Raw genomic sequence first — 23,372 nt, 5'->3', positions numbered from 1 at the left:
AATGCCAGCAGATGAAACTCCATCTCAGGCCAAGAGACACGAAGATGGATGTGTTTTCCTTGCCCGGCTTATCTCGCAGGCAGCACTTCTCACCGGAGCCCCATGCTGTTTGTGTGCGCTCCGCTCCTGGCACGGGCTAGGAGCTGATTAGACAACAAACACCATGCCCTACCTCTCCCCGAGCCTGGAGCCCGCCGGTGCCCGCGCCGACCACGGCGGAGCAGGGAGCTCCTTGGTGGGGGCGAATCCCAGGGCTGGATGCAGCTGCAACAGGGCTGCGGGAGGAGAGGGGGAGGAAGAGCTGCACGGCCCTGCTGCTGCTCCAGCTCCGCGTGAGCTGCCGGGTGTGCTACACAGAGGGAGTTAACAGGGAAACGAGGGGGCTGCAGCTGCCATAGCTGCTCCCCCATGGACCTGCTCATGGGCCGAGCCCCCGACATGAAGAACGTGCTTTTGGAGCACAGGGGCTGCGTGCACAGGGCTGGGTAAGGACCTACAGGGCACAGCAGCCTGGTCAAACATGCTCCATTTTACAGCTGCGCAGGCGAGGGAAGGCAGGCTCTGGAAGGTGGGGTGCAGGACAGTCCTGCTACCCTCCTGCTTGTTCCTGGCTTGGGGGAGGCAGTGCCTGCAGAGCAGCTCATCCCCGTTAGCCTGCACCCAGCCCAGGGACTGTGCTCCAAGCGTGCCCCTTGATTTAACAAGGGCTGTATGCACAGCAGATCCTAAACTCAACAGACTCCATGGCCAACCCAGAATGAAAGTCAAAGTTTTTTTTTAAAAAGACAAAACCAAATAAATACCAAACAAGTAGTAGTGGCCCAAGCAAAGCTTTGTGGCCCAAGCAAAACTTTCTGGAAATTCATACCGAGGCTGCTGTATCAGCCCAGTTAAGCTGAAATGCAGAAAAAAAAAAATCAAACGTTTTATTTTGGAATTTTGAAGGTGCATGGTTTGGATTCAGGACAGCCTGCACAAGTCATTACATTACAAAAATTATAATCTAAAAAGAGCTTTGAAGCAAAGGATTTTGCCAACCAACAGACATTTTTGCTTATTACTTTAGATACTACTTTTACACTTGTGAGTCCAGGCCCGAAGGCCAAATTTCCAGTGACCCCAAGCCTTCTTCTTGCCCCTTCCCCATGCTTTGGGCTGCCAGCTGAGGAAGAGAACCCTGTAATTCAAGGCCTGTTCAGGTGGGAAATCCTCCCCAGCCCTGGTGCTTACAAGGGTAGCTCACTGCACATGGCCCCCAGCCTTGTTTGCACCTACCATGACCTGTACAAACACCCACTTTGGCTGCCCCTGGGGAAAACACGATGCCAGGGCCAAAGCAAAGGGGAAGCCCTGAAAGCACAAGGGTGAGAACAGAGACTTGCCTGATGGGGATGCGTTCCCATTTGACACCCACGGGACTGTGATGCTGGAGACATCAATTCATGAGGCCGTCACCTACAGAGCGAACAGGAAAGATGTTAGAAAAATCAAAAGGGTTTCTCTGTCCTGGGGCACTGGCTCCAGGGCCCTCCTCCAGCTGCTCTGGGAAATGCCCCGGAGGTGTAAAGCTCTGTGCTGACTTTGCAGGGAGCCTGAAGCCAGGCCCTGAGCCACACAGAACACAGCTGTGAAAGTCACACCAGGGAGGTGGCAGGAAACAAAAGGACTTTGGACAGACAGCCTTAATCCATTTAAATTCAGTTTCTCTCTCACCTCCCCCTTCCCCTTCGCTCAGAGCCCTCTTCCCCCCGCTGCTCTCAGTCCAAAGTGCCACAGCAGTGTCTCACAGCAGTTTCACAGTGAAATGGCCCCATTGACCAGGAGAGTTATGCCACCTCTTTGCTGCTCTCAACAGAGAAGAGTCGGACCTGCCCTTGCTTTCCTTCCTCTTGTACACAGGTCGTTGCCTTGGAGCATTTCGAGGCTCATGTTGTGATCAGCACCAAAGGAACAAAATGCTCAGGGACTACATCCAGCCAAAAGCTAAAACCCTGCAAACTGTCCCCCAAATCCAGCCAAATGGGGATTCCCCAGAGAGCTGGGAAAAGTGAGCAGAGGATGCTAGTTGTGAGCAAAATGTCAGGGGACCCTCCAGCCACCCATGCACACTGTTTCTGAGACCACAGAGCTCATTGCGCGTGTGACACAGCACAACAGGTTTGAGGAGAGGTTTCCCCGTGTGCTGTCATCCCCGGTCCCATTGGCTTCTTTCCTCATCCCTGGTCCCATTGGCACCTTCCAGAGGTGCAGGGAGGCCCCCGCACTTTTCTCAAAATCTAGGAGTAAAAGAAAACATGCTGGACCACGTTAAGACATACATCCCACTGGTGCGAGATAGGAGGGGCAGCTGTCGGGCACGAAGAGCCGTGCGTGGGGATGCTTTATCAGCACCAGCAGCGACTGGCAGGACCTCCTGATCACGAAGGCTTCCACAGATCTCCTGCAGCCACCACAAGCTCACTGAACCCCAGATTTGGCTCCGGCCTGGCAGAGGCTACAGGAAAGCAAGCAGGCAGCGCCTGCACTGAGAGATGTCAGGCTGTCGGCGCTCTGGGGTTGGGGTGGAAGCCTGTGCTCATCTGCCAGCAGCCCCGGTACAGCCAGCAAGTGGCAAACTGAGGTAGGGACGACGCATGAACACAGAGAGCTCCCAGCAGAGGAGGGTTAGCAAAAGGGCCCGGGCTGGCCCCGTGCAGAAGGTGAGCACACACGCTCCCAACCCACCCAATGGGCCATCTTTCTGCTGCTAACCACATCCCTGTTCTGCTGGGAAATGTTGGGAAACCCAAACACACCATGCACTTTCTTTTGTGTTCAGTGTCTTGGCAGGAGCTGGCCGTTCTCACGCACAGTCCCGTCTCTGCAAGGGCTGTGTTTCCCAGAACACCCCCTTCGAAAGTCTCCCTTTTTTAACAAGAGCCAAACTGCCTGTCGCTGCCTCGCAGGCTGCTCCCATGCCTCTCCCTGCTTCCCCAGGGCACCGACAGACTCCACTGGCATGGGCTGAAGGCACCGAGCTCCCGGAGACACCAGCCATTCAAATGAAAGACACTAAAGAAAAGAGACACAAAGCTTTCCTTGCTAAGACCCAGCTGTCTGGCTCAGAGCAAGGCAAGAAAGTGGGAACTGCTCCGCGTTCCCGTGCACAGATGGACCAGCAGGAGCGCACACTGCACAGCGTGCAGCCTGAGCCCTGCGAGCACTGCCTCCCTGCTTCTTCCCTCCTGGCTGCTCTCACAAGCCTCTGGGACACTCCTGACATGCTGCTCCGACACAGGGACGACTCCTGGCAGTCCCAGTGCTTGCGCTAGTGGGAGCGCTGGTGGGGCTGGGGCTGCGACCAGGCACGGAGCTCTGCAGCTGGGGGTGCCCCCACATTTGATCTGTGCCCTGCTGCTGGTGGGGCCAGGTCAGGGCACAGCTCCCGACTGCCCGCCACGCGATGCCATGCGACTGCTGGCCAGGATTTCGCTTTTCTGCCTCCTCTCCCATGCAAGCATGGCCACCGCCAGGCTCGTTCTTCCTGCATCTGCTTATCGTACTCAGTATTTACACCCTAAATATGGTTCCCATAAAGCAAAACACGAACAATTGATCGCAGACAAATAAAACCGTCACACGGTCTGGGATGTCAGGAAGCCTTACCAACTCCCTGTGCACCAGCCCAGGCAGCTGGAGATCAAAGTCTCCTTATTTACATACATTTCTTGAACCAATTTGCAGTTAAACTCTGTCTGCTGAGGGGATGCTGACACAGTCCAGGGCTTCTCCCACAGAAACAGGAACCAAGAAACCAGAGCTGTGCACTGCCTGCCTCCATCTCCAGGCTGAGCGGATAGGGGCTTTGGCATCTCCAAAATAGGGTGCACCCTTCCTTCCCCTTCCTCAGCACCCTGTACAGGGAAAGCCTTCCTGCAGGTGTGGAGCGAAGGGCTGGGTGCACACGTATGGCTCCAGCCGAGCCCTTTACAGGCAGAGCAGTGATGCAGACACGTTTCCTGCATTAAATCCAGAGGTCACATCTTCCCCGTGGGCACTGAGAGGCCTAGGCAGGCACTAAGGATGTAGATGGATTGGGTTTTGTCCCTGGGAGGTCCCAAGGGATGGGGGAGCTGGAAAACACCTTCACTGTCCTCCCATCCACCCCCTGCTTGCAGCAGCAGAATCAGAGAATATCCCGAGCTGGGAGGGACCCACAAGGACCATCGAGTCCAACTCCTGGCACCACACAGGTCCACCCCACAATCCAGACCATCTGGCGGAGAGCACAGTCCAAACGCTTCCTAAACGCCGGAGGCTGGGTGCCGTGACCAGTCCCTGGGGAGCCTGCCCCAGTGCGCGACCACCTCTGGGTGCGGAACCTTTGGGGAATCGTCCTTTGAGTCAGTGCTTTTGTGAATCCCCACAGCCAGCAGCGTCCGAGCCCCTTCCAACCCGCCTCGGGACGGCTGGAGGAGCTGTGCCACCACAGAACTGAGGGGACCGAGGGCGCTGCGTGCCTGGGGGATGTCGGCCCCGCTTGTGGGAGCCCCCCGGGGGCCTCCTTCCTCGGCAGCGCCGGCTCCTGGGGCCGGGGCTGGAAATAAGGGAGGCTGCGGAGGCTGTGGGAAGTTACCGGCCCCCCCCCACACCTCGGGGAGGAAGAGGAGGAGGAGGAGAAGGGGGGCGGCGGGGCGGCCCCCTCCCGGCCCGGCTCCGCCCGGGGGCCGGCGGCCGCGTCCCCTCAGCCCCGCAGCGCCGCGGCCCGGCGAGGGGAGAACAAAAGGGCGGGCGGGCGGGGGCTCAGGGGGGGATAAAAGGCGCTGCGGGACACCCCCATCGCCACCGCCACACGCACACCCCTAACCCGCCCCTCAGCCCCGGCCCATGTCCGAGCCCGGCCGCCGCCCGGCATGGCCCGGCCGCCGCTGCCCGCCGCCGCCCTGCTCGCCGCCGCCCTGCTGCACTGCGCGCCCGCCGCGCCCGCCCGCCGCCCGCACAAGCCGGTGAGTTTGGGGGGGTCCCACGGGGGTTGGGGGTCCCACGGGGGTTGGGGGTCCAGCAGGGGTTGTAGGCAGAGGAGAGCTCGCTGGGGACGGGAGAGAAGGGGTGAGTGAGGAGAGCTGGCGGGAGGGGGGCTCTGGGACTTTGGGGGGCTCTGGGGGGCTTTCGGGGGGCCCTGGTGGGCTTGGGGGGGGGCTCTGTGGTTTTGGGGGGGGCTCTAGGGTTTCTTCTTGCTCCTGCCAGGCACCCGAGCCACGAGCAGCTGTCTGTGAGGGGCACGGATGGGAGCAGACAGAGGGCTCCTTGTGCCGGGAGTTGGGTTATCGGATCCGCGCGCCGCTGGTGTGCCATAAAGCGGTGACAGCGAGCGCCCGGTAGCAGCCCGGGGGATTAGCTCAGGTTCTGCGGGGGTTTGTTATCAGCTCTGTCATCCGAGCGCTTTCTAACTTGGCTGCTAAATAGGCTGTGGGCTGGGACTTGGCACAGCGCAGCCTTGGCCCCCAACGTGCTGGTGGTATTCACAACAAAATGTCACCGCGCTCGGCTCTGCCCCTGAGGAAGGTGAGCCAGGTGCCCCCGCAGCGATGGCACCGCTCTCCACACTTGTTTCACCCAGACCCGAGCGCAGCAAGCAGCGGGCTGGGTGGTGTGTGGGGAGGGCAGGGCTCCGCCGGCGTACGGCCGCCGACGGCTGGTTCGTGCGGGACGTGTGCTGGGCTGGCGGGGTGCCTCGTGCTCGGCCGTGCGCACGCCGAGAAGCTGCTGCTCCTAGAGGGACCCGGCAGCCTCTGGTCCTGCTCCTGTTGCCACCAAGGACCCGTGGGGATCCCAGGGGACAGGGAAGCCAGCCGTGGGTTTCACACCCGCGGTCTTGTCCGTCTGCAGCTCTCACTTTCGTGTCCTTTCGATGTGTGTGCAGCGCTGACTGCTTGCAGAGGTTGGTTAGGGCCCCCCAGTTGGGAGCCGGCTGCCCCGAGATGGTTTCCTCCTCGCCCTGGGACAGTGCTCTCTGTCCTGAGTGCTCATACTTGTGTCTTGGCTGCAGTAACTCCATGTGATGCTCCTACAAATATGTTTTGTTAGGGAACGTCTCGTGCTGATGTGTTTGACCAGCCATGTGGAGTTCGGGGTTGTAAATTGATGTTTCATTCAGTCTTTGTGGAGATGGTGGCTGCACTGCTTTGGGGTTTGAAATGGACAGATGTTTTCCAATCCTTTCATATAGATGTCCTCTCCATCCCAAATAGATTACTCTTTGGGTACATATTCCTTAGCTGGTGTCAAGGCTTCTGAAGGTCATTCTGGTGCCTCTGAGGTACAGCCAGTGGTTGCTTTCACATACAAGTAAGGTGACAGCAACACACCTTGTCCCTCTCCCAGCACCCGAGCCAGGGCACACATCAACGTGGAATGGCTGAAGGGGGACTGCTGGGTTGGCAGTAGCCTGTACACAAGTTTCTGGCCTCACCCCTTCTCTGCCCTCTCATAAGAGAGCTCTGCCATGCCATCACATGTTCTCCTGGCTGCTTTCACTCCCTCTGCACAAGGAGATGTTTCCCCATGTCTAACTGCAGCTATCTTCCTCCCTGTGCACCTTGCGCTGGCGGGTGATGAATGAGAAAGGAGCGAAAGGGCTGAGCTGGGAAGAGACTCGCTCCTAGGAGACAGAAGTTGGTGACCTCCTCGAGCTGTGCTAGTAGAAGGGGTGGGCAAGGACCATGCTGCCAGCACCTCGCACCACGACTGGGGCTGTTAGGTGCTCCAGCACCAAGTCACAACAGCAGTAGTTTGGGGATGGAGGGGGAACAAGGGTTAAGATTCATTTTAAGACCCGGCTGCACAGCGCAAATTGCAGAAGAAGCTGTAGCTTCTTTGTAGCAAACTTCACAGTCCTCCTTCAGGTTTACATTAACACCTAAAGAAAGAGAAAACTGAGAGCAAAACACAGGCGGTGCCTGCTGTCCACTGTAAAACTTGAGAACAAAAGAGCTGCAGTCCTCGGGGCAGTGCACGCGTGCACGCTGAATTCCTGCATTGCTTCTGTCTCCCCTGGGAAATCCAAGTCAGTCCCTTCGCTGGGAAACTCTCTCTCGGTGGAGAAGCGGTGGCACCTCCCCAGCTGCCAGCATCGTCACTCGGAGCCGTACCCTGTGGCTGTCCCCAGCAGCCTGCAGGTCCCCGGGGTGCCTTGTGCTGCCCTCCCTGCAGGCGCTGGGGGGGAGCGAGCCGGCGAGGCAGCTCCTGCAGGAAGGGTTTGATTTGCACTGTTTGGTTTGGCTATTTAAATACTGCGGTGAGTGTTGGGGTAATTTTAGGCATGTTTATCCTCTGCTCTGGGAGAGACTCAAGACACATGTAAGCAGTTATTCTCCAGCGGGCTTGTTGTGTTTGTGCTTTCACATGCAACACACGCACACCCTGCAGTGTGGCAGACTCAGGCGGTGCTGACCAAGCGGGCTGGAAAGGGAGAAAAGGGCAGTGAGGAGAGGAGCACTTTGGGGCAGACCCCCATGCACTTTACTCGCTCCCCTGTGCACATCCTGCCCAGCAGCATATCTCCGGGGGCTTGTGGCGGCAGGGTGCAGGTGCAGGTCTGTTGTTTAAAAAGGGTCTTCTGTGGCAAAACTGTCCTGCGGTGACTTTTCACACCAGAGACAGCTCGTTCATAGTAATCCCAAGTATGGCAGACGGGTAACTGGAGGGTTCCTGGATATTCTTACACTGTACTGATATGCAGCCTGTACCACAAATGGAAGCACTGCTGAATCTGCTTCTAGCTGTTCTCACCGTGGGATTTAAGCAGCGGAGCCATCGTCATCTCACATAAGTGGCTCTGAAAATTAGCAGAGGGGAAAAACCCACCAGATATCTTCAGCAGATTTGGCAGGGAGACAGTGTTTGTGGGTTTGGAGGTTTCCCAGCCTGCACACCCGAGCAGGACACGCTCCCTGAGGGCAGAACATTTCCCATAGCTCGGGAGAGGGCTGCACTGTGCCCAGTGGCTGTACCAGTGGGAGATGTCCTGGCTGCTGTCCTTGGGCTGAGCACCAGTAGCTTGTTGCTCACCTTAACTTGGGTGTAAATGCACAATGAACAAAATATCTCAACCCTGTTCCTCCTCTGGCTGGAGCGTGCAGCATCCTAGAGCAGTTCCTTGGTTTCAAGGGTATTTCTAGGTCATCAGCCTAAGGGCTCCTGAAACCTTTTGCTGTCCTGGCACATCCTGGGGCTCGTTTCCTTGTAAGTACTCCTGTTTCTGGCAAACTGTTGCTTGGGTGACACCAGCAGTGTGGTCACGGTGTTACTGATGGAGTAGACTCACAAACTGTCACGTAATTAAAGTGTCTGATAATAAAAATAGTCCTGCAGCGTTTATTCATTTGCTTTCTCTTGTTACATTGGAGCCCGGGCCTTTTCATTGTGACTGTGGGCATAAACATTTGCAGTCTATAATGTTTCATGTTCCACGTTGCTTAGGAAAAATAAACATTTTCCCTTTTTCGTTGCCAACAACAACTATCACCAAATAATCCGGAAACAAACTGTCAGGCCCCAGGAGGTCATGCTTGGTGGTGCCACGGAGTATGGGAGCGAGTGGAGAGGAACCTCCAACTGTGTGCACGAGGCCAGGCACTGCAGCACCTCCCGTTTGGCCAAAGTTTGGCCTTGCCCTTTGTGTTCCCTCTGCTCTGCCTGCAGTAGGACAGGGCTGCAGCCCAGCACAAAGGAGCCAGTCCTGTTACAGGCGTATTTCGTGCAAGCAAAGAATTCCCAGTTAGAGGCATTGGGAGACTGCCTCTTTCTGGGGGCAGGATCAATAAACCTGTGGCTTTGCCTACGCATTATTTCCAGGAGTTTCCATTGTTTCCGTAAACAGTGCCTCTTGACCAGGAGCACACTCGGCTCAGGGGCTGACCAGACCACAAAAAAATCTGTCTTTGCCATGAACTTTCAGCTGTGGCATTCACACCTTTGCAGACATCCAGCACCACACTTCTGGGACACAGCCTGTCCCCGTTCTCCACTCCGGAGTGGAGTAGCTCCAGCTTTACTGCTAATTAGCAGCTGTAGCCACACTTTCAAATCCAACCCCTGCAAATCCATGCTGGGCTGAGGGGCAGGCTGGCCAAAATACTGGTACTCTGTGCATGAGGAAAACAGTGCTGATGTCAGGCAAGAACATTACTGCAGGCTGCTCAGGGGGTGCAGAGCCTCTGGGGGGCACAGCCACCCAACAGCGGTCAGAAGCAGGGTGCTGGTCTCTCCTGCATGAGAGTCGCAGGAGAAAACATCTCTGTTCTCCTTCCCCACACACTGAGCTAAGGGATGGAGTGCTCCAAGGTGCAGACTCATAGGTGGGAGGAGGATAATCCTACTAGCCAAAGGGGCAGCAGGTACCAGGGCCCTGCCAAACAGTCTGTGTAACAGGAGAAAGCAGGGAGAAATGGAAAAGCAGCAGCAGAAGGGACAGGGAGGTGGGGAGAAAACCCATCAGCTCATCTCCCAGCAGAAGAGGAAATAGCCCCCAGCGACAGGGGAAGTATCCGAGACTGATGGGATTCGTGCTGTAACTTGTCCAGTCCCCCCGATGTGACGGGAGGGGGTCTCCTTTCATGTCCATGCTGCAGGAGCAGGCAGGAGCCCAGTCAGGGAGGTAATTAGCTGCACGACAGAAGACAAGTCTGCATACAGGGCAGGCGGCAGAGGATGGACCCAGGCGGGGGAGAGCACCGAGACTGGCAGTGTCAGACAGCAGTCTCGCTCTTGAGTTTTTTATATACCCATTTTAGCTGTGCTGCTCCAGCTGCTTCTCCTGGGAGGCTCTGGGGGGCGAGTGCTGCCCAACATACTGAGGTTAAAGATGCTCCTGGCTCCTCGGGATGGCTGGGACACTTCCTGGGAAGCTTGGCTGGTGTTCATCTGGCCCCAGCAGAGCCAGAGTGATGTCTGTTGTGTCACAGCACTCAAGGGCTGATACAGCTGGAAGGAGCCGAGTGGGCAGTCTGCACCTCCACAGTGGTTTCTGCTCTCCCGTGGGATCTGTCCTTTCCCTCCTGTTCCCCCTCAGCCTTTTGGTCACAAGGCTGCCAGGAAGAGGCGCTTTCTTTGCGCAGCCCTCTTTGCCCACAGCTCTGTTCTTCTGCTGTCCTCACTGCCTTCTTCCCTTGGTTTTGGGCCTGGCAGCCCCTCAGTGCTTCTGTTGTGCAGACATTTTGCTGCTCAGTGTCTACTGCAAAGCCCTGGCCCCTTCCCCTGGCTGCAAGCTGCCTGTTCCCAAGCACAGCAGCCATCCCTGACTGTGGGCTGTCCCGTGAAGGGCAGCGCAAGTGGCTGCACACAGCCTGAGCTGGAGGCTCAGAGGCAGGCCCGTGCATGGGAGGGTTTTGGGGGGCTGGGGGGCAGCCATCCCTGGGGAAGCTGGCAGGCTCCCTTCCCTGCAGCGCTCAGCTCCCCCCAGCTGGTGAAGGAGGATTGCTGGAGGGTGAGGCAGGCTCTCGTCCTGTCTGGTTTCCCGTCTTCCCTGCAGGCGTTGTCCCTGTGCTCTGATCCAGCTCTGCACTCTGAATGCCTTCCCTGGCTCGCAGGGACCTCCCTTTACTTCTGGTCTCCAGTAATCCCTTCCCCTCCTGTGCTGGGATGGGAGAAGTGGGGGTGCCCTGATGGTTACCCAGCAGCCGGCGCCTTTCTCAGCCTCTCCACAGATTTGTACTCACTTCAGCAGCAGCACAGCCCAAAACAAACCCCCAGGCATACAGCTGGGGCATGCCACAGCCTGGGAGAACAAAGCAGGAGCTCCCTGAAATTCCCACCCATCCCAGAGAGGGGTGGCTGCCGCGCTAGGTGGGAAGGATGCAGTCTCAAGCGAGAGGATGTGTTATCGAAGTCCTGGGAAGTGACTGCAGCGAGGTGTGTCCCGACAAGGAGGCTGAGATCTCCAGCCTGACACGTCTCCTGAGCATTGTTTGGCAAGTGGTTTCTGCCCGTAACATTTCCCCTTGCCGACTGCGCCTGCAGTGGCATTTTCCAGCCCTTTCCTGCCATCGTGTTAATGTCGGTGCAGTGACGGCAGAGAGCAACTCGCTGCCCTGCCTCTGTTTGTCTGGGGGCGAGGGGGCAGCAGGGCAGGTCTGACCTCCTGCCTCCGGCCAGGGCACCCACGGCGTCCCCTCCCTGGCCTGGTGTCCCCTCCCCGGCCCGGTCACGCAGCTGCAGGCAGCTCTGGGTGGCTGGAAGCTGGAGCTGGAGCCAGTGGCCTTAAGTTAACCAGAGAGACAAAACCAACCTCCCCTCTGCCCCTGCACAGGGGCTCCCTCAGGGCAAGAAGGAACCAGGCAATTCCTCCTCTATGCCCCTGCTCGGAGGAGGGTGATAAATCTCCAGTTTACGCCGGTGCTCCCAGCCAGGAAGCCCCGGCAACCAACTTTCCCTCCACCCATCAGGCCCCCAGCAGTCTGAGTGGATCTCGTTAGCATAGCCAAGACAAAAAAAGCCCATCTGGATCAGCTTCAGACAACTTGCCTACCTGCACGACTCCTGTCCCAGCTCCACAGCGAGGGCTTTCCCCAGGGTCCATCTCCACTCCTGCTCCCCACGTGCCTCAGAGCAGCTGCCCTGCGCCTCCTGGTCCCTGGGAACGCAGGCATATTCATCACCCCATGGCAGCAGAGTGAGCCTGAGCAGTGTGAGCAGCACGAGGAGCTGAGAACCTTTCAGGCTGGGCTTAGGTGAAAAGCACCAGCAGACACAGCTGCCATCATGTGCTTAGCAGAGGGTCTCATGGGGGCTGAGAGCAAGGTGTTGGCCAGGACATGAACCTTATGAGTGCCTTCTGCCAGCTGTCCTGACATCAGCTGCCCACCCAGACAGGGTGCCAGGCAGCTCTCAAGAGTTCCTCTTGGAAGGACAGGTATCTATCTCCCGCCTGGCAGGGCTCCAGCATTCAGTGAGAGCAGCCTGGTGCAGCCTCCCTTGGACCGGCCACCCCACGCGTCCTCCTTTCACTAAGCATTAGATGGATGCCCCGTGCCACAGCTGGTGGGCTGGGCAGGCTTTGCTGTATGGGACGTAAAATGGCTTTTTTTGCACTTTTTAGTGAGCAGTTCCTGGTGTGTCAAAGTGCAGAGGGACACCAGGACAGGGTCAGTGCAGGGTGGCAGGTGCTGAGCCCCAGGCTGGCTGCAGGGGAGGACAAAGCAGAGGCTGGAGTGGTTACAGAAACACCAAGAGCAGGACACCTGAACTGCACCTCGTGTGACCTCCCTGGCTCCTGCGCCCGTCTGTGCATCACTCCGAGGCACGGGGCCATTGCAGAGTCGGAGCCCAGTAGCGGAATTAATGCCAAGGGCTTCACACTTCATGTCTGCCCGCATGAATGGGCTCATTGTAGGGGAGCAGAGCGACGGCAGCACGCTGATTACACGGCATCGTGGCAGTGCTGGCCTCACGCCAGCCCGGCCCTCGTGTCCCCAGCTGAGCAGAAGGAGAGCTGGGCTGGAAGAAGGCAGCGCTCTGCAGGGGAAGGAGGGGACCCCTAAACCTACCTGAGCCCTGTGGCACAGAGCCTGCCTGAGCAGAGATGTGTCACTGCTGCACCTTGAGCCCTCCTGGTGTTCAAACACCTTTAAATTTGGCTGCACAAAACCAGGCAAAAAAATCTGCATTTGGATCTGGGGCTTGCGCAGTGTGGATACGCAGGGACCAAGCACCCCCTCACCCCACAGGCCTCACACCACATTGGAGATTAACCTTGGGTTGTGTATCGAGGCGGCTTGTGCCCCATAATCCTACCGTTAGGTGAGAAACCAATGTGAGTCAGCTAATTAGCACTAATTAATGCTGTGGAGGTGACCTTATCCCCAAGCAGTGCCACAGGCACAGTGAGGCAAGGGGAGATGGTCCTGTCCATCCCTCTCCAGAGTCAGTGACCTCAGGCAGTGACAGGAGCTGGAGGGACAGTCACTGCTGCTCTGTGCTGGGCTCCGAGGCACCCCAGATCCACGTGTCCTGCTCTCCCTCCAGCTTGTGCTGTCCCCCAGCCGTGAGGGCTGCTCACCACGCCAGGACACCACAGCGGGGAGAACAGGGAGCACAACTGCCTGCTGTTGGACTCAAGGCTTCCTCCCATTCACATCACCCCTACCAGGCCCAGGAGGGAATACAGGCTAAAAGGATGTGGGGCAAAGGGGGAGAATTTACTCCCTAGTGATTTGTTTCGTTTTTGGAGGGTCTGGTTCTCATCCACAGTTTGCAAAAGCATTTCCTGCAGGCCAGCTGCCAAGGAAGAGTGGACCAAAAATAGGCCGGTGCTTAGGGGGTGCCATGGCATCAGGCTGCTCCCAGGTGTGACCCAGCCTGGGAGCAGGAGCCCAGGGAATGAACGGGGGATATTTGTGGGGAGCAGGACGTGCCCTAGCAGCAGGGGAACAGCCGAGGGAGAGGTGGAACTCACCACTGCAGGACTGCTGTGGGCAGACGGCCATCACTGCATCGGGACCTCTGTTCCCAGACACAAGTCACGGCTTTGCTTTTCTCTTCTAGGACGTGGCTCGAAAACATCACACCTGGAAGGAGCAGAGTCCCTGGCTGCTGTCTCTGGTGAACGCCGTGGGGACCGGCGTGCCCACCAAGGGCTTCCCCATGGGCGCGGGTGAGCAGGCGGCTCGCTGGAACCCGCCCCGGTGCGGCGTGCCCGACCTGCCGGCGCTGCCGGACGGCCAGAACGGGCGCAACCGGCAGAAGCGGTTCGTCCTCTCGGGGGGACGCTGGGATAAGACCGACCTCACCTACAAGTAAGGAAGATGCAAAATGGGAGTGAGGACAGTTTGCTTCTCCCTCCCCAAACCTCTCCGTCTGATGTTCCCTGTCTGCAGCTCACACAGGGTACAGCCAGCCTGGCAGGGCAGCCACACACCAAGAACCACCAGCGGGATCGTAGCCAGCGCCTCCCCATCCCCTCACACACATGCTTCCCTAAACGCAGCTGCTCACCCACTCCTGTCCAAACATCTTCTGTGCAGCCCCAGCATCATCCCCCGCACGTGCGTTCGCTTCCCAACATCAAACCCCACCTCACGCCGAGCGGAGCCTCCGCCACCAGCCCGCTCCTGCTGTGCTTTTGTCCCCCCCTCCCCGCCCCCGGCCACCTTTCTGTGGGATCAGCTCACAGTTTATTTTAAAAAGACCCTTTTATGCTGCTATTATTGATGTTCCCGTAAACAGGACTTCAGCGTAAAGTTTTGCCCAAATCAGCCCGCACCTTCTCAATTGCAGATCTGCTGAGCAGGCTTCAGGGAGGGTTGTGCTTCCTGCCCAGCTGCCCACAGGGGCACAAGTGAAGGAGTGAGCACAGTCATATGGACTTTGACAGCGTGTACATCATATTGTGTTTAATTGAGTGCGGGAGACTCTGTTCCTTATGGTGTTAGGAGGGTACAGATAACAGAAAGGCTTCTTCCTTTTTTTCTTTGGTCAACAGTGTTAAAGAAAGAAACACAGCTGAGATGAACGCACACCAACACTGTTAATGGAAGGGAAAGAAAGCTCCCTCTGCGGCAGACCTGACACTCTGTTATGTTGTAGGGGGGCAGAAGAGGCACCAGCTGCTCTGAGCAAGCCCAGGTTTCCAGGGGCAAAAAACGCAGAGGTTGAGGAGCTGACATCCCATCCCACCACTCCCAGGCACCTCTGTGGGGGTGGACTCACAGAGGACAGACCTGGAAAACGCTGCAGCCCTTCGCTCCAGAAAAACATAGCTCTGCGAAGCTCTGCAGAGAGCTCACCTCTGGGCCCACAGCCCAAGGGTTTTGGCACTGATGGGATTTGTTGCTTGGAAGAGGGTGCTAGAGCAGTGCCTCTGCGGATTGGAGATGCTCTGGTGTGGCAGAGAGGAGGGAGTGGCAGCCCTAACGCCACTGATCCTACAAATAGTGTCTTCATGACAGCAGCGCCCATGGGACAGCAGCTGATGCTCTCTTCACCTGCTGTCTGTTGCCTTTCAGAATTATCAGGTTCCCGTGGCAACTTGTAAAAGCCAAGGTGAGAAGGACCATCGAGGAAGCTCTGAAAGTCTGGAGCGATGTGACGCCGCTGACCTTCACCGAGGTGCAGGAGGGCCGGGCTGACATCGTCATCGATTTCACGAGGTGAGCGTGAGGTGAGCGCGGTGGGCAGCCGGAGCAGCACCCTGTGTGAGACCCCAGGCTGCAGCCGGGGTGCAGAGCTGCCAGCACTCAGCACAGGCACTTAAACACTCACATTTCTGCCTCCAGACGCGGGGATGTTTTTGTTTGCTGTCAGATGTGGGCTGCTTGGTGTAAGCGCAGCTGTTCCGTGCTGGCTGTGCGCAGTACTGTCCCCGATCCTTCATTAATTTTCCGGGTACATTTACGTTCCTCTGCCCACAGGCTGTTTTCCCAAGTGTTTGTTTTGACGTTACATCTTCAGGTCCTCCATCCTGTCCCTTGACTGAAAACGTAACTGTCTGCCCAAAGACAAATATAGCTCCTTGGTTAAAAGAACCTTGGCTCTTGGCCTGAAATTCACTTTTGGCAAAAGACGCATGGGGGCAAAGACTTCCCTCTGCTGCCTGTTTGCACAAAACTAGTAACAGCGGTGGAGACTGTCCAAGCGGTGATGTGATTCACGTTCTGTGTATTTGCCTATGCCTCCCTCAGCTCTCTAAAGTGGTCACATCTCTCGTGGGTTTCCTTCATTTGTCACCAGTGGGCTTGGCTTGAGCGAGGACCCGAGGGTTTGGCTGGGTTCTCTGCAGGCGGCCCCTCCGCATCCCCCGCCACTGAGCTGCGTCGGCTTGATCTCAGTTCTGGCAGCCACCTCCTTAATTCTTTAGGCTCCATCCTCAGCTTTGTGCTGAAAGCTGAGCAGGGGGAGGAGAGAAACATCCTGAGAAACCCATTAAGAATTCCCCAGGGCTTGGTGTGACTGGGCTCTGCCTCCTCGGTGCCCTGACGCAGAACCCAGTTTGGAACCCGGAGGGCTGCCGGTGGATCGCGGGATGCCTGCGGTGGCGGTGAGAGCTGCTGTCCCTTCGCAGCCGCTGCCCACCTCTGGCTGTGCGGTGCTGTGCACCTGAGCTACACGGCCGTTTGCCTGAGATGTGCCGTGCTTTCCCCCCAGGTACTGGCACGGAGACAACTTGCCCTTCGACGGGCCCGGCGGGATCCTGGCGCACGCGTTCTTCCCCAAGACGCACCGGGAGGGAGACGTCCACTTTGACTACGATGAGACCTGGACGATTGGGAACAACCTGGGTACGGCACTGCTCTAAGGGGGCCCTGGGGGCTCCAGGATGCCCCCAAAGAAGTGATTTAATTGTGCTGCGAGCAGGGCCCTGTAAAACTGAGAGGCAGCCATCTTTTTTGTGGTATTGTCACCTCCCACCACGTACAAGCCTCCTGGCCCGTAGTGTTCAGGTCTTTTCTCGTCACCTTCCAGCCACATCAAAGCCCGAGCCCAGCACAAGGACGCTGTGGTCCCAGTGAGGACAGAGGCTCCAGCACCGGGTGACACCCGGCACCGGGTGACACAGCAGCTGACACAAAAACAACGCCGTCCTCCAGAGGACAGCATAGGAGCCAGTCCTGCCTGCCCACAGAGTGTTTTCTCTTTGAACAAGTCCATAAAGGGAAGCCACCCAGGCTCCAGCTCTATCCCCGTGGCCTGGGAATGTTCTGACCATAAACAACGCCACAGCAAGTCAAGACTTTTTTTTTTTTTTTTTGCTATTAATAGATCCACACTGGTAGCTCCCTGCTCGGGCACTCGGGGCCTGGCGTCAGGATCCATGAGATACCGCAGTGCTGCCTGGGGCCTGCTGGAGCAACGCCCAGAGCATCCATTTCTGCAAGACCCACCAAAATTAGTGCAGGGACAAAGGAACAATCACAAAGCCTGAGTTCAACCCCTGCCTCCCTGGGGTTTCCCAAATATTTTGTCCACACCAGTGTTCAGGGCTCTCAGCAGATCGGCTCTGAGGGGGGTCAGGACCCTCACATCGCCTATTTGGTCCATGCTGCCCCAAAACAAGAAAGACAGAGCACCAGGTCTTCCTGCAGAAGCCCTTCTGCTACCTAGGTGTGGGTGGGCTCTGCTGCTTTGCACCCTCTGTCGGGGCTGCCTGTGTTGTTGAAGAATTGCCTACATTCTCCCACAGACGGTGTTGGAGGCAAACCAGAAACTGTCAGAAGAGATGCCAGTTCCTATCAGAATCCAGCCCTGTTCCGTGGCCTTTTTCCCTCTATGCCTTCCATAAATAAATGTTGTAGAAGCTCTTTGCAGCTAATTGCCATTTAATATGCCGAAAAGAGCTTTATGATATAAACATGGTTTAATCCTTGCCTGAGCTCTCGGAGATGGGGAAATCCTTCGCCTCATGATACAGATGGGAGAGCAGGACTACAAGGAGGGGAAGGTGTGCTCTGGGGTCAGCCCGGAGCCATGCGGGAGGCAGAAGTCCACGCCGAGGACCTTCTGCGAGGGACAGTGATGCTCCCAGCACAGCTCCTGCAGGCGTGCTGTCGTTCACCTCCCCTGGAGAATCTGACAGTGGCGCAGCAGATCTGCCAACACTGGAAAGCATCAAGCAAGGAGCCTGCCAAGCTAAACAGAAATGTCTGAAAGTTTGTAATTAATCACTGACGCAGAGATCCCACTTTCTCAGCTGCCCTAGATGTGTCGATTTAATTGTGTCAGTGCTACATAAATCCATGGCTTCAACACAAAGCTGACCAGCAAGGAAGGCAGGGACTCACCTTCCCCTCTGCCCTTCCCAGGCGTCCTCCCAGCTGCATCCCCGGTCCCGGTGCCCTGCTCCCCTGGGCCAGCAGGGAAATCCCACTTGGAGCAGCGAGACCAGCTGACTCACAGCCCTGCCTTTCCCATCACTTGGGCTGCAGCTCGGAGGATTTCTGGCTGAAGGCAAGTGAATGAATGCGCTGGGACTTGTCAACAAACGGCCTGTGCTCACCAGCTTTGCTGCCTAATGCCTCTCTTACAACTTTCTGTACAATTTATCTACTTCAAAAAGGATCCATTGGAAATAACACCTGCCAGCCAAATGACGTGTTTTTGCATACTGAAATCTGCTTTCCCCCCTCTCCTTTTGTAGATGCTGTGAAGTTGTATTCCTAAAATACAATCTCCCTTACATCCACCTGAGCCTGGCAAAGAAGGGCCAGGCCTTGGCACTGGAGGAATTTTTATGTGCTGGTTTTTAAATGTCACCTTCTTGCCACAGCCCACAGCCAAGCAATAAGTGAGCTCCCTCTGCTGCCTGTGTGGCAGCTGCCACTCATGGGCTCTAATCCCGCAGGCTTCCCCACTGACACCGGCAGCTGCCACAGCAGACACAGACATGATCTAAACACAACTTGTTGCATTACACTACAAGCCTGGGTGGACAAAAACCAGCCCTCCCACCTCACCACCTACTTGTATGGGCCAGATTCCTTCTCTCTGCTAAATTCTCCTGTCCAAAAGCACATGGAAAACATTTTCCTTCCTGATAGTCAAGGAGTGCAGAAGTCCCCAGAGACAGTTACAAATTACCAACATGCCCAGGCTAATACCTGAGTGTCTGAATTCACTCGCAGCACTCCAGAATTAGTGGATCCCTTTAATTATGCCCTTTGATTCCTTAAAAATACAAACAAGATGTAGAGCTACATGGGAAAATGCCAGAACAACCTGAGAACCCAGTAGCCAAGGCAGATTTCTCTCGCCACACGTTAGACTCCTGCAGCATACCTCTGCATTGCCAGGAGCTGATGAGCAGCAGAAATGAGCCTAAGGGGCAGGAACCCTCTCTGCGGGCACAGCTTGCCCATCTCCCTCAGGTAGGCAAAAGCGTCTCCCGTCTCCTCCCTTTGCAGGCACTGACCTCCTCCAGGTGGCTGCTCACGAGTTCGGCCACGTCCTGGGCTTGCAGCACACAGCTGTCTCCAAGTCTCTGATGTCTCCTTTCTACATCTTCCGCTATCCGCTGAGCCTGAGCGAGGATGACAAGCAAGGTATCCAGTACCTCTATGGGAAACGCAAGCTGGATCCCGAGCCAACCCCAACGCAGCCAGCAGAGCTGCCCCAGCCAGACCTTGAAACGAACGAGATCACCAATGTGGAGGTGAGTGAACAGCTCGTCTCTGCCTCCTCTAACACCGGGGCTTGTTCCCAGCTGCTGGGACTGTCTTCCCCAGGACGGATGTCCTGTCAGCTGAACCCAGGCTGGGTGAGGGGGGCTCCCGCGGGTCCAAGCCACTGACCAGGCCGTGCTTTGGCAGTCTGTGCAGCCCGATGCCTGCGACACGGCTTTTGATGCCGCGGCCACCATCCGGGGCGAGCTGTTCTTCTTCACATCCCGCTACGTGTGGCGGCTCCGAGCTGGAAAGCTGCAGGCTGGCTACCCAGCTCTGGCCTCTCGTCACTGGCAGGGGATCCCAAGCTCTGTGGATGCCACCTTCGAGGACCCTCTGGGCAATATCTGGTTTTTCCAAGGTAAGAGCTGGACTGGGATCAGACGGCTCAGAAGGTGCGTCTTCTTTACTGAGGGGTATTCAGGACCCAACAAGTCCCTGGGAAGAGAAACCTTCCAGACGTCCTCAGTAAATCAGTGATCCTTGCTGTTTGTTCCTTTCTCTGTTTAGTTCAAACTTTTTAGCAGATATTGAGGGGGAAAGAGAGAAGGAAGGGTCGTATTTAGTTTAGACACAGCCAAAGTATCCCATTCTCCTCCTCTGAAACACAAATGTTTGTTTTGATATTCTGCCCTGGCAATGCTGCTGGCAGAACAGGAGGAAAGAAACACTTGCTCCATCTTCCTTGGGGATAGAAACAGGAGGAGAGAAAGAAACAAAAAGTCTTCCCTGCAACAGAGCCCTCTGCAAGATAAGTGGAGGCCATTGTGCTTCCAGCAGCCCCAGTTGAGGGAAGATGGGAATGGGAGCAAGCGCCACTATTAGACACTCTAAAACCTCCCACCAGCTGTCCTGGATGCAGAGCTCCTGGAGTACCCCAAGACTGAGCGAGCCCACATCCAGGCAACCTCCAGCTACTGCAGGGATTAAAAACCAGTCACCCACGGTGGGGCCAGACCTCCTCGTGGCCATCTCTGTAGTTCAAGACCTGCAACGAACCCAGTTTCAGCTCCGCTGTTTTCTCTAATGCTCTTTCCAAGCATGAAATTAACAGCAGGGATGCAGAATGTAGCTACCCAGCTGCCCTGGGTGTGCGTGCCCTGTCTGCACACCATGAGACGAGCACCAGAGAACGGAGTGGCTCTGCAGGCAGTGTTCCTGCATAAACAGATTGCTCAGCGCCTCACCTGCAGACGAGGGTTTACAGTGTGAAAATTGGCAGGCTCCCACCATGAGTTAAAATGAGATAAGGGGAAAGTATTACATGCCGTAGGGTAATTAGAGATTCCCGTTTTAATCTAAACTGGAAATATGCTCCCAGTCTGCTTCAGCTTGGCAACTTCTTCCTGGTTTCTGTAGCTTCCTTCTTTACACCGCATGCCCCCCTTGTGCCCGTGCATGCCCAGGTACGATCTCCAAGAGCTGAGCTGGCAGGGTAGGGGCAGGTCCCTGCGCTCTGTCCCACACAGAAATGTGGCACACAAGGAACGTGTCCCCCCCAGTCAGGCCATGACCCATTTTGCTTCTCTGCCCCCACTTGGCAGCCCCAGGCTTCACCACAGAGGTGTTGCAGGAATCAGCCTTTGTCCTGTCAAACTCCACAGCTTTGTACGTTTCTTTATCCAGCAATGGGTTCTGCTCTTCCTTCAACATGACCAGAGCAAACTCAAAGCCCAGGGCTGATTCATCTCCCCAAAGGACTGCAGCCAGTCCCATCGGAGTGGAGCAGCCAGAGAGAAACATCCTTCCGCACGCACACAGGGCTCTCCAACACCACGACAATGAGTCTCTGAGAAGCCAGGCAGGGCAGCCTGGCAGCTCAGAAGGAAAGCCAAATCTTTCATTATAACTTCCACAAATACAGACGAGGCAGCTGCTAAAAGAGCCCTCCTCATCCCACCATTGACAGCTCTGAGTTGGACTGAGGGGGGAATTCTACACTTTGCCCTCCTGGCACTGTGGGCACTGTCAGCGACAGTGTGCCACTCACCAACAGCTCTCCCTGGGAGCTCTGCCAAGGCATCAGCTCCACTTCTGCAATTCACTGCCAAATTATCTGACATCAAAGAGCTTCTGAACCTGTCTCTCCCCTTTTCTGCCTCCTCACCAGATTCTCAGTACTGGATTTACGATGGTGAGAGACGGGTCTCTGGTCCCACCTCGATCGTGGAGCTGGGCCTCCCTGCTTCCCCCGTGCAGGCAGCTCTGGTGTGGGGGGCTGAGAAGAACAAGATCTACATCTTCAGTGGAGGCAACTACTGGCGCTTCAACCCTCACACCCGCCAGGTGGACAACATCTACCCGCGGACCATGGCCGACTGGCGCGGGGTCCCTCAGGAGATCGATGCTGCTTTTCAGGATGAGTTTGGTCAGTGCCAGCAGGGACAGGGCCTGCTCTGGGGTGGGCGCTCGGCCTGACGCCACCTCCCAGCTGGAAGGTTTAGACATTCGGTAGCTGGGGACACTTCCCAGCCTAGCACATGCCGTGTAGTGCATAGAGAGCAAGGCAGCTCCTTCCTGTAGGTAGGGAACTGAAGCTTTTCATGAAAGTGAGAACCTTTATAATTATTAATTGGAACAATCAACATTTAAGCATCTAATACAGAAAACTCAAACTTCTGACAAAGAAACGGTCAGAGTCCTACCTAGCTGTTACCACTCCCAACACAGGCAGTGATGGGAGGACAGCAGAAACTGTGCCCACAATTCAGCCGAGGCAGCTGTGCTAATGAACAGGCTGCTTTCAGTATCACCGTCCCCCCAGATGTGCCCCACGCTGCACACAGCGTTGCGGTGCCGCAGAAATACCTGGGACAGCTGGGTGCTGGGGACGATGGGTGTAGCGACTCCCTCTCTGCTCCCTCCGGGCGTGGAGTGGCTCCCCAGTGCTTCCAGAGCCTGCATCCCAGAGCAGTTTCCTCGCAGTAAAGGATGTTCCACAGCAGTTCTTCACAAGCTCCCTGCCACAGGCCCTGATCAGGTCCTAGGCACCCTCTGCTCTCGTAAGGCCAGGCCACTGCATGGGTACAGCATATTTAAAACCACCAGCTATATAAAATAAACTCCATCCTGTCTACACTCCCGTCAGAACTAAAACAGTGTGAAAGAAGAGTGTAAGCCACAAACCTGGATTCAGGTGAAATGAATCCAGCAGCATTTCCTGCCTTCTCCAGGCTCTCTTTAGGTATTAAACATGCTGTGGGGAGTCAACAAGACAAAATGCTAGGAAAGAGCTGAGCTGTGCAAACCCTGTCTCTTCTAACCTTTCCTCTCTCATTCCCAGGTTTTGCCTATTTCCTGAGAGGCCGAGACTACTGGAAGTTCGATCCCGTCCAGGTGAAGGTGCTGGAGGGCTACCCGCGCCACATCAGCCAGGACTTCTTCAGCTGTACACCCTCCTCCAACTCCTTCAGATGAGGGGGGTGCTTGTGTCCCCCCATTTCCCTTCCATCACCCTGACCTCCTGCAGCCACACAGAGGGCTCCCTCTGCCATTCGTGGCTTCCTTGCAGGCCCAGTGTCTGACGCAGCAGGTGTCTGTCATAGCAAGTGGCAAAGTTTGCTCCTCTCCCCTTCCAGCAGCCCCAGCTTCAGTTGCTATCAATACAAAAGTGTCTGCCGTGTTCTTCACAGACGAGAGCCCTGAACCCTTAACGCGGCCAGGGTCTTCCAGCAATAGCATCCCAAAAGCCATCAAGCCAGCCTGGAAGGGGATCACACTCTTCTACTTAACCCGGACCCCATCACGCAGAACTGACTTGATGGCATTTCCTATGTTTACGTAGCTCACGAGGGCAGCCCTTTGGCTGTTCCAGCCATTGGCCTCAGAGGACGCCTTCCGCTGAGGCAGCATCCCCAGCGTGAGCTGGGGAGCTTTGAAGACACCGAGTACCCGTGGAGGAGCTCGGACGCTTCTCCGGGCTGCGGCTGTGGATGGCCCAGCTCCGGGCTTTACGCTATCAGTAGCATGCATGAGAGTTCCCTACGAACTTGTGTGTGGACAACGCGTGACGCCAGGTCCCAGCGCTGGACGCTGCCCTGGTGCCCCGCGCTTGGCGGCGGCTCCTGGCGCTCATGCAGGCAGAGAAGAGGCGGCAGCACCGGGCCGCCTCCCTCCCTCCGCGGGTGTAAATGTTTGTACGACGTGTATAAACCCTCCTTATATATACTGTGTATATATTTATGTACCAATAAACCGCCTCTTTTCTACGTGCCGCCTTGCCTTCGCCTCAGCGCGGCCGTT

The 23,372-nt window shown here is 56.5% G+C and overlaps 1 protein-coding gene across 1 annotated transcript; it reads left to right on the top strand.

Annotated features, from left to right (window-relative positions):
- The first annotated feature begins 2,633 nt into the window (after nucleotides 1-2,633).
- On the top strand, nucleotides 2,634-23,338 carry MMP11 (matrix metallopeptidase 11). Its single transcript, XM_040577575.1, has 9 exons — nucleotides 2,634-2,699; nucleotides 4,800-4,985; nucleotides 13,522-13,772; nucleotides 14,982-15,125; nucleotides 16,120-16,253; nucleotides 18,873-19,120; nucleotides 19,278-19,491; nucleotides 21,241-21,498; nucleotides 22,414-23,338. Exons 1-9 carry the CDS (start codon nucleotides 2,634-2,636, stop codon nucleotides 22,545-22,547), a joined length of 1,635 nt encoding a protein of 544 aa, XP_040433509.1. The 3' UTR covers nucleotides 22,548-23,338.
- Nucleotides 23,339-23,372: the final 34 nt, after the last annotated feature.

The sequence above is a fragment of the Cygnus olor genome, chromosome 17 (assembly GCF_009769625.2).
Source record: "Cygnus olor isolate bCygOlo1 chromosome 17, bCygOlo1.pri.v2, whole genome shotgun sequence".
NCBI classification, from domain to species: Eukaryota; Metazoa; Chordata; class Aves; order Anseriformes; family Anatidae; genus Cygnus; species Cygnus olor.
Note: the sequence above shows the minus strand (reverse complement) of the source record. Positions and strands in the feature narration are given on the sequence as shown.

Coding starts and splice junctions, on each gene's coding strand:
- MMP11 (XM_040577575.1), top strand. CDS start 2,634: ATGAACACAGAGAGCTCCCAGCAGAGGAGGGTTAGCAAAAGGGCCCGG. Junction 4,986..13,521: donor CCCGCCGCCCGCACAAGCCG/GTGAGTTTGGGG, acceptor TTTCTCTTCTAG/GACGTGGCTCGAAAACATCA. Junction 19,492..21,240: donor CAATATCTGGTTTTTCCAAG/GTAAGAGCTGGA, acceptor CCTCCTCACCAG/ATTCTCAGTACTGGATTTAC.